Below are 11,825 nucleotides of genomic sequence, written 5' to 3'. Positions count from 1 at the left end.
CTTTCCTTCGGGCTTCCCCACCAGTATCCTATATGTATTCCTCTTCTACCCCACCCCCCTTCATGCTACATGCACTGAAATTTGTATTTCAATTTCCTGATTCATACACACAAGTTTATGTACAACACAACTTAAACTGGTCAGCTTACCAAATATGACTGGTATATCTGCTCCTAAAGGGACAGGAAACTGTGTCTTACAGTCAGAAGTTAATATTCAACCTGTAGTGTACTGTGATATATTACGTTAAGCTTCTTACAAGCATTAAACACTGGGAGAAAGAAATAAAATGAAGTCTTTAAGTATCTCCAGTCACTTTATTATATAAAATCGTGAGGTACCATATTGAGAAATGTTGAAAACAAACTGCTTTGAGGGCAGCCTCAAAGTGGTCACTAATAATTAATTTGGAAATCAACATCCAAACACCAATTCATTTTAAATAAACTTTTTATAAACTGAGAAATAATACACACTTCATAGAGCTTGCATCTACTTGAACCAATTCTATGAAATAATCCTATCAACATACCTCCATTTCTTCCTTGTCATTGCACTTGTTTAAAAAACATAGTAATTTCCAGAATTTGACATTAAAAGAAAATTCTAAACAGCATCATATTCTTCCACTTAATATTATTAATATAGAAAACATTCTTAACTCCATTTCATATGTAACTTACCAACAATTTTAAAGTCATTAACAACAATTATCTTTTCATATTTAAGTTAAACATAATGTTCAGTTACCCTGGTAACATAAAGCTCGAGGTGTCACGATACTTTGCACCCAGCAGCTAACATAACAGAATCATCAAGTGCACAGGGTGGTTCAGTTGTCATGAACATGACAAAGATGATGCACAAATCTACATACGTTTTAGTGGACTGAATGTATCAATTTCAGGTAGAACTTTCCAAGCTTGTAAACTTTTGAACTCTCAACAGTGACATGCTGTAATGAAAAAACTGGATCCATTAAACTCCAACACATCCTGCTCTACATGATTATCAAATGAAATGGTAAAAAAACTGCTCACTGAACAAACACTGTTTACAAGTAATGCTATATAACATTTCTCTGCCAACACCCTTCAGACATTCATCCTATTTAATGTTAATCATTCTTTAAAAATATTGATAATAATGAAATGAAACATTCTAACTGAATCTGTATTTTTGTGATTTGAATGAAAGTAACAAATATTTTAACTTAAAAGCAAGGTAACATAAGCTTACATAATACAATGTTCAAGAAAATGTACGATCAGATGTTAAGAAGGCTATTCAGCATTTATGTACCAACAGACCCAGGAATTCCATAATATGTATGGCATATCAAAGCCACCCAATTATAATATGCACTGAGACAAAGAGCCATACCATAATGGTGTATGTGGCAATGCCAATAAAGACTTCATATATACCAGGAGGATACAAGGGGTTGGTTTCATGTGCTGAAATTGGCTACGTATTGAGTTAAATTTTATCAAATACCATCTTAAAAAGTTTGAGAACATATCCTTTATAGTATGCAGTATCATGAGTTCACAACCAAAAAGTATTACAACCTTGAAGAGTTCTACTGCACATCATACACAAACAAAATTCACTTTCCTTTCCATACTGATCATAACTGGCATGCTGACAGCACACTGCCAAACAAACCATGTGTAATTTGTACTCTTATTCTACAATATCATCTTCATTAATTCAGAAGACAAAATTATGGTGCAATATTTTACTAAACAAATACAGCTACCCAACTAACTGCCTGCAGTTGATAAAGTACTTACAAATACAGTTTAATGAAAGGATAAATGAAAATTACTTTATACAAGACTAAACTCATGTGCAAGATAAATGACCAGCTAATCTGACATGAACCACTCTGCTCACCCATGTGACACACAGTGCCTGAAAAAAAAAACACATTTTTTTTAAACTTAAGAGCTTTGTATTTAATTTGTATGTCTTGCAGTTTTCTCTACAGTAAGATTTTATTCTGTTCTATCATGGTTATCTTATGCATTTTTAATAGTGCTGTATTCTACCTGATATAGTTCAGTATTTTCTGCAGTTGCATTTCTCTGCATTTATCATTAGAAAGATATATGTACAAAAATACTAGGGATTGCAGCAGAGAGAAATAAAATATGTGACAATTCAGAACATGCTGTTTTTGTTTAAGGGACTCAATTTCTCTTTGCATAATGTTACTGTCCAATGTGGCTAAACTGGGCTTATCATGTTCAGTATCTTTTTCCATGCATGGGTGAATAACCTCAGCTGTCAATTACCTGGGTAGTTTAGCTTAACAAACTCAAATGCTCAATTAACCACAGTCAAGCTTAAGATGCCATTCTAAGATTCCATGAGCAGGCATGATTTCTATTTCATGCAATTCCCTCCGGAAATTCAGCATCCAATTACAATGCAGAGAGCTACAATCTTAACAACAATGCATACCTAGTCTTATGGATGACAAAAGTAATCATACAAAGGGCCATATGTAATGCAATTCAAAGAGACCTGCCAGCTATTTCTGAGTATTTTCTAAAGCAATGGTACAACAGAGTTCAGAAGCAGAATATCTGTATGATACAACAGCAAGGTATCCTGCTACTGCTTAAAAAGAGTCATATCCTCCAACAAGGGAGAGTGCCTTGGTATATACACCCAGAAATTAATATCCAACCAGAGTGTGACCAGACCCCTCTAAGGAATTTGATATGTTAATGCAAGCAAAATGTTGGAGCCTTCAAACATATGGCAGATTCCAGTCATACAAAGACTCTAAATGCTCGCACACATTCATCCACCAAGCTCAGATACTTACAGATGTGGCACTGCAACACTCATTTCCCCACTTTAAACCTAACAGAAGGAAATCACTAAGTGTAAAATCTGTGGGAGTTGGGAACACTGAAGTGGTGAGACCACATTTCAGTAAAGTGCTCTTATTCATCACGATGAGGACAGACCTTCACCTCCCAATATTAATATAAGGTCCCAACTTTGCCGCCATCCAAACTCAGTAAACAAGACCACATCTGAATCCAGATACTGATCCCCACATCTGACTATGGATACCACCAACTTCATATATTACTGACAGTCAAAATCCATAGGTATGCTGCAAAGCTTACCGCATCTATGAGCAAAGGCTGCCATTGAACACCATCATGAGTTGAACCTATCAACATGAACCCAGTTAAGACATGTGTAAGGTAGGTCAACTTCAACAAACTCAGCACAACCACATTCAGAATCTGATAGTATTAGCTTATCCAAAGAATGACCAGTTACCAGAAGCCAAGAAACAATTCCCAAGGCTTATGCTAAAGATAGAAATTGTACATACAGTGCCAAGTGCTTTGTGATGTTGAGAGTGTACAGAATATGAACAAAAACACTACTGATTTTGCTGCCCTTACATTACTACATGCACTGTCTGCTGATTGGACACTATCTCTATATAAAACAATGGGGACAGCATCACACCAACACGAACATTATAATAAAGTGATGAACAAGATAAAATGAAACTAAAAAAATTTATCTTATTCTCAAGAAAACAGCAAGCCAATTACTTATACAACTGTGAAGCTCTTAAGTTTCATAATACAAAGATCATTTTCAGACGCCATGTGCTTCCAACTCTCAGCATACTATACCCATCACTAAACACACTATAGCCTGTATATCCAGGTCACATTACAAAACTGCATCAACCAACACACCTGCTAACAACAGTGAAAACACCTTCAAAGCTTTACTGCAATTTGGCCTATATCCTATCCAGTTCATTTTAAATAACAAACCTTTAAACAGAGTGAGATATCTTTTACTGTGGTCAGTACAGTTCTGTACAAATGACCTGGGTTCAGGCAATGTATTTTGGATGCAACACAAGTAGGACCAAATCCTGTTACCCAAAACTAAGCAACAGCCCTACCCCACCTGTGCATGTCCAATCATTTTGGAGGGTGGGCAATTCAAAATAGATCTACTCTATGCCATATAAATAAACACACAAGAAAATGACAGAAGGAAACATTTCTTCAATTTTTCATTCAGGAAGTTAATATGACAATGAAACATAATTTCAGTTCAACATAAATTATACGCGGACAACTTTAGGGAATATGTCCTGATGTTTTTGCATAGTGATAAACAAAGGATGTATGTATAGTAAGTCATGTAGAACCCTGAGTTAAAACCATCTGCCAGTTTTCTTAGAGAGGTGTGATTTCTTTCTATGAGATTCACTGTCACTTTGAATAACCAACAAAACAAGAACAGAACATAAGTGCTATAATCTTCTTCCTCATGAATTTATATGTACTAATTATCCATCTTAATTGTTGTTTTTGACACAAAGTGTGCTGCACCAATACATTAGGACAACAAAAGCAAAATAAAAATCTAGGTGCTGTATGGAACAATACAACTGTGTGCTAGGTTTTCTCTCCCTTCTCACATTATTAATTCTAACAGCAACAAATACACTCTCAAAAACTATCTTGAAACAAACAGGAACACACAAGAAAGACAGAACCTTCCAAAACAATATGCTTACCACTGAAAAATATGTAAGGTACCTTCTATAAGTTCAAAGCCTGTATTTTACACAGCAAATATCGTTCATATAATATTTATCCTCATTTTATTGTATTCCAAAATTGAAATATAAAAGAGGTAATTACCGGTGTTGTGTTGTCCTGCTATTGTTATTGTGGGCTGTTTTATTGAGTGTTTATGTACTGTTGCTATATACCAGAAAAATAAATCCCTGAATAATTGAAAACCTTGTGCCTGTTACATCTGTGTGAACTGTTGCGTTGTATGTAACGTGTCTATTGCCTGAGAAAATGGTGAGTAACCATCTAAAATGTACACTGGCATCTACTTCAACATATCAGTCACCTGAAAGAATACAATCATTGTCAGAGAAAAGCTAGAAGGAAGGAAGGGAAATTTCATGTGCAGATCTGAGATTTACAATACACCAATTTACACACTCAGAACAAATTCTACACTTGCATCATAATATAAGAGAAATATTTAATTTAATAATGTTATATGTAAAATGTACATAACACATCTGACATCAAAGAAAAAACACATAATTGTGCAACATTCTTCACAGTTTGTTGACCAAATCTTTGGAGTGCAACCTAGAAAACCATTTCATTACATAACAACACCAGCCCTCCAATCTGGACTCTACTCACCTAGTGGACACAGGGTCTAAATTTTAAAGACAAGAACTTGTAACAGAAGAACATTTAAATCCTGATCCTAAGTCAGTATTTTTACTGACACACAAATTCCATAAGCAGGTGTTATCCAAACTGTAGGCTTACCATGAGGAACTTACTGTTGACAAAGAGATACATATTCTTTTCTTGGAGCAGGAAGCCAAAAACAAAGCATAAAATTTATGCCAAATAATTTAAAAATCCATATAATTTGTGCCTAAACAATTTTACACTGATCACAATCAGTACTATGTTCAGTGTGAAATCTAATTTGGATTCATTTATTGCCACAGCAAATCAAAGACCCTGTAAATATAAGAAACAGTGAAAAACAATGCCTTTGGCAGCTTCAGTTCGATTTCTTTCATGCATTAGAATGTTAATTGTCCATGTGTCCAGCAGGCTTTTGCAAATACACAAGGCAATAATCATAGAGAATTCAACTGAGGAATCTTGGGTTATGATACTGGGAGTTTAACGAAACATCACAAAGGAATATTACAAATATTAACATAAATTATAACTCTTAATATTAATACTGTATAATTAATGACATTCAATGCTGTAAAATCTCTGCAAGTTTATAAATTATATCCCACTTCCTCTGATTCATAGGTTTTAACTTGATATGAAATGGAAAGCAAATGTGATGTGGCAAACTTTCTTACAAGCAGTTACACAGTAATTCAGAAAATATAGAATTACAATTAAATATTAGCTATCATTGGACTGTCAATATATTCTGCCAAAAGGAATAATTGTGGTATAAATATCTTGATCCTGATGTTCTCACAGTGGTGGCTATGAAGAATTCTATCTTCTGTGATATAACACCATGTAGTCCAGTGAACATAAACTGACTTTCACCATACTATAAAACCTTATACCCCACAAGACAGAACTCTCTGATACAAATGTCAAAACAGGCAGAGAAATTTTAAATATACAAGAAAAGCCTTCCTCTCTTGGCCATTATCTTTAGGCAAATAATGACCTTTATATGTGTATTTCTGTCACTTAGCTGCTTAAGTCAATTCCTCTCACCTAACCTCTTCAAATCATTGACGTCTTAGGTCTTCATTCCGTTAAGTTCTCTTTCTTTCTACTTTGACAGTGTCTTCTCGCAACAGAATTCCTGTAACCTGTTATTTATAACCAAGAAATAACTGTTCTCACATGAAATCTGGAAACATTAAAGAGCATGAAATTAAATATAACAAATATCATAAGCATATGGCAGATTAATATTAACAGATTTCTTTCATATTTTACTGACTTTATTCTAGTTGTAAAATAAACGGCTCAATTACAACTACTATAACGCAGTAAAGTTGAAAGAAATCCTCATTTTGAAATGCTTAAAATTGGGTCAGGAGATCTTTGACACGAGAACTTCATAAAGTCCAAACATTTTTGATCATTAAATTACATACTAATATTCTGCACTGCATCACTGGATGTTTAAAATTCTGCACTTCATATAATTACAGTTAGTTGTTACACTGGGATAATGAAATAAATAAAACTGTACCTCTTACTGCAAAAATGTGTTAAGAAGACATAAATTTAAATGTTAATAGATTCCCATGAGAGCCCAAATTATCTGTAAAAGGGAATGACTTCAAGATCGAATGAATTATTGCAGAGATTGTCCTCTTGTTGGGAGGGGGGCAAGAAGAAGAAGAAAAATAAGTAGTGGTAGTGATGTTTCAACAGTAATATTAAACATAATCCTTTAAATGTATGATATAATAAGACACACCACCATACACATTATGAACATGAGTATCTCACAGTAGTGTAATAACCAATCTTCAACTTCATGGCATGAAGATAATATTTAATATACTGGTGCTGACTAGAAACCTCAGATCTATACATGTATGAGTAATGAGGATTAAGTACAGGAGATAAGCTCTGTGTGTTCAAATGCAATCTTCCCTACCATGTCATTAGTGCTTGATATTTAACACCCAGCAAGCATGTACATCATTGTCATCATCCAAACAATTTTTCCAGTTTTGCTGGTATCCTAGTACTTCTTGAACTACATCTGTAATGTTCAATCATTTTCTGAAGTCTGAATGTTTTTCTGGTGTAATCTTATTAATACAGTAAAGCACAACAATAGTCTCAAGAATACACATGTAGCCAACTCCAATTTCTGGGATTGCTCTTGGCTCAAAATCCAAATTTCACTACCATAATTATGTATTACCCTTGATATGATCTGCGAGTTTAATTATGTATCAACTGATATTTATGTGCTAAGATTTCTTTTCATTAGATAATTTATTTTATTGTACAATGCACCTTACATTACAGATGTTGGGGCAAGAGAATTCTTCCCTTACAGAAATTACATAACAAGATCATAAAATTCACAATACAGACCACAAATTCACTCCTATGGAAATCTTGTTTTTTATAAACAAAACAACAGAAAACAGTTACAAATTCAGCCAAAACAATTTTTAACAGATTATTATTTACTAAGAAAGTTACACCATATATACGCACAAAGGAGTGATGTAACAAAATGGCTGGTATCATGGTTGCTATTTCCATCTTATTTTAGACTGTGAAATGTATTAACCTTCCTTAATATATCCGGAAAGAAGTCATCAAGTTCATTTGTTGATGGGTGACAATGTGTTTTAGCTATAACTGTGTATGAATAACTATCCTTTACCATTCCTCTCAGCTTACTACATGGAAGTCAATGGAAAATTTTAATTTTATGAGAGAGCCCAATTTTCAAACCCATTTCTCTTATATAACACAGGAGCACGCTGTATTTCTGTAATTACATGTAACTTTCTTTGCCTCTAACATTATGATTTCTAAGTAATTAAATTATATACGTGTTCTAGTACTTTGACTTCTATTTCTATTTTTACTTTTTTAGCATTTCTTCAACACATTTCTATTATTTCAGTTTTCAGTATTTGGTGTATCAGTGGAATACTTTCACTTATATAACCCACTATAAAGATGGCCAAAGACACCACCAAACAGAGAAATTTTAAAGATGATTATGAGACTATCATACATGACACAACCTTCAGCATTACATTATCAAGAAAACATAAAAAGCATTCATCATTCACTTCAGCATATTATTAATTTTAAATGTTTTAAGGAAATATAATCACATTTAATTTAAATGACTAAAGGATTTTAAACTATTGTACGTAAAATTACGTAGTGTCCTTTAGTATTAGTTGTCCTTGAAGATGACCAATTAAGGCCGAAACATGCTGGGCTGTCATTAAAAACTGAATATGCTTGACGGCAAATTTTATACTTATCTTATTCATTGAACTACTTTATTACATGTCAACTGGATTCAATTTTTTACAGTCTGTTTCTGTATGCATATGTATGTATATGATTAGCAAGGGAAATAGATAAAAATTATGTGCATACTCACAAAATGTTTTCTTATATTGCTCAGGTGTAAGTGGTACCACCAAACCATTCACACAGTACGAGTGAACAGGCCATGAGGCTTAATGAAGTTACATGATTTTATAACTGAATACTAAAATTTGTGTAATTCTTCCAATTGTATTTAACAAACTGTCTTATATTTCAAAATGTTAAGAAGTACTAGTACTGTACATATCTAAGCTTCAAAATAGGATACACTCATTTATTATACATATACAGCATCAATAAAAAGACATTTATGTATAAATTGCATCTATTAACCGAATGCTTGATGAAAAGTAATAATTTTGTTGATAATTTGCACCACTCGCTTGGTAGAATGCTTCACTACCAGCGGTAGCTTCATGAATCACTTTTTAATAACATGGTGTGTATGCTACAACAACCTGTGTTTATAGTAAAAACATTAAAACACATTAATGAAGGTGCCACTACACCAGAAGAAATGCACAGTATGGTGTTCCGTTTCAGCCATTTCAGTCCAATTTTCCTCATCAACATAATGACATATGAACATTATCACAATGTCCTTGAAGAAAACTTCCTCCCATTTTTCTAAGGCATGAGAGTTCAGTTCCAGGAAACATTCCTCCAAAAGGGTTGGACTTGACTGCATACAGCAAATGAAACTATGGATAACCTTAATGAGAACTCAGAGTTTTGTTACTCCAAATTTACATATTGGCTATGGACGGTCATTTCAACCTCATTCTTCCAATATTAATGTGTTTGACAAATTTTAAAGGGGGTATCTCAAAGATTGTGTGTACTGGAATGACACTCAGACTGCTGATGACATGCAAGGAAAAAGTTCAACTGACATCAGAATCACTGCAGACACTCCAAGCAGAGTAACTGCCAATTTTCAGTGCTGACTACAATTGGTCTCGGATGGCTGTGATTCACATATTGAGCTGCATATCGAACAGTTCTAGGCATAAATAAATTATTCTCAAAGTCAAAAGGACATCTTCTGCACAGAGATTTGTTAAATTTAGTAATTGTTAGTAATTTCAATTTCTTCTTTATTCATGTACCAAAGAAAACAGGTATGTCAGGCATTTAACAAAACACACACAGAATGACTCATCCTTCATATTATTCTCTGGCTTCTAACTTAAAATGAACACACAGAGCTCTCTACCTGCTTTTACTAAAGTCATCTTCTGTTGGAAGTTACAAGAGGAGAGGAATGTGTTGAGGTAACAAATGGCCTATTTTACACAAGGAGTACAGCATCATATCTCTTCTATAACCATACACACTTACTGATAACACATGCGTCTTCATCTCAGTTCTGTAGGAAAAATACCATTATTTACTGATGATGTAGAGAAAAACAATCATCATCTACTTTTAGGCTTACCCTTTACTCCATCCAGAATGATTAGCAAAGTATCAATGAAGTGGACTTGTCACCTTAATTTATTTCAGTTCTCTTCCACTGTGATTTGTGACAAGGTCTAACAGCTCCTCCCTTTATATTATCTTCAACTGGAGAAAAATTGTGTTATGCAGCACACTTTCTTCATCATCTCCTTCAATGTGAAACTGACACATTCATTCAACAGTACACACACATATACACTTTTAATCATTCTTACTATAATATTATCCGTGAAGAGGAAAACACTGCAATATCTCTTCTTTTCCACATTTACTCCTGAATGAAGTTCAAAAACTGTATAGCAGAAGAGTGCAGTGCATTATATTTCCTCTTCAAAATGCCAACTATTTTCATATGAATTTAATTTAAAAAGTTGTTTCTTTCCTTCTCCTTCAAGTTAAGTCCACCTATCACAACATTTCAATTTCTTATGCATATATCTCTTTTACCAGTGGCCCCAACCTGACACTGCAAGAACACACTATCTCACATACCCTGTGGCATATCCTGCACGTTGAAATAAAAAAAAATTATAGTAATCTCTCATTTACATAGTCACCAAAATTTCAAATCACGTCAAGTGAAAGTCTGTGTAAGAAAACGCATTCTGCAGGCTCACATCACCCAAGGTCAGCTCACCAGAGCTGTCAATAGATAACTTCATAAACGGTTGCCTTCTTATCACCAGAGCCTGTCACGATGTACTTGTCATCTGCTGAGATGTCACAACTCAACACTGATGAAGACTCCTTTGACTAGATAAAATGCAAAAGAGAGCTATTAATTCACTAAAATCTTCTTGCACAGTCAGCCATGTCAGTGTTGAATTCAAAACTAAAGTTTCACATAGCTCCTCCACCTCTGTCATCTTTGACCAAGACACTCTCCATCTCCAACAACAAGGCTGATGCTGACACATAATCATATGTTGCTGACATATATATCAGTCTGTTGAAGTGATGCCTCGTCATATTTGTGCATTATGGGAAAGGAGGGATTCAGTGTTAACTGAACATTGACATGGCTGATTGCCTGAGAGGATTCTAGTTCATTTATTCACCATGAGAACTTCAATCTTACAGAAATATTAACATGATTATTTCTGAATTAGCTGAAGTTTCCTGGGAGATCTGCCTTGGCTTTGCACAGCAATATTTGAAAAGCTAAATATGGCTTAATTTCTTTGTACAGTTTCTCCATAAAACATGATTTCAATTACACAATTTCACATGATTAGTGTGAACTTCTGAATGACAGCAACAATGGCACCACCATTAAAAACTTTGTCTGATGTATGTCTTTGAAATGTATAGCAAATGGCCATAGTGTGAAATCTATATAGCTTTCCACTTTAGCAACTAATAATTATGCATGTGTGACAATGGCTTTTTTCATTTTTAGATAACATTAAGACAAGAATTAAAAAAAAATAATCAAGAATTGAGATGAAAGCAAAAACTTCTCTATATTTTTTTTTTTTTACTGTAATAGAAATTTAAAACATTAACCAATTGTTCACAATGTGTTGAAGTGTACTAATCATCCCTTTTGATGTCACATCATTCATTAATGACATTTTCATAAAACATTTTACTTTAAAAATAAATTCTACGATGACATCATTTTCCTTCAGGACATGAGATTTTGTTCACAAGCTGAGCTGTGCTAGTGCTGTCAACCATCATGATTCTGATGGACTGAATAGCTTGGGCGCTATAGTA

General features: G+C 33.9%; 1 protein-coding gene across 3 annotated transcripts in view; it reads right to left on the bottom strand.

Moving 5' to 3' along the window:
* Nucleotides 1–297: 297 nt before the first annotated feature.
* LOC111864706 (protein groucho) overlaps nt 298–11,825 on the bottom strand; it is a 349,923-nt gene continuing 338,395 nt past the window's right edge. For all 3 annotated transcript variants that reach the window (XM_023852155.2, XM_033751548.1, XM_023852156.2), the window contains one exon: nt 298–10,859. In XM_023852155.2, the coding sequence (XP_023707923.1) occupies nt 10,752–10,859 (108 nt within the window). In that variant the 3' untranslated portion in view covers nt 298–10,751. The remainder of the gene's footprint in view (nt 10,860–11,825) is intronic.

This window comes from Cryptotermes secundus, unplaced genomic scaffold, assembly GCF_002891405.2.
Source record: "Cryptotermes secundus unplaced genomic scaffold, Csec_1.0 scaffold654, whole genome shotgun sequence".
Classification (NCBI taxonomy): Eukaryota; Metazoa; Arthropoda; class Insecta; order Blattodea; family Kalotermitidae; genus Cryptotermes; species Cryptotermes secundus.
This window is presented reverse-complemented; position numbering and strand designations above follow the sequence as displayed.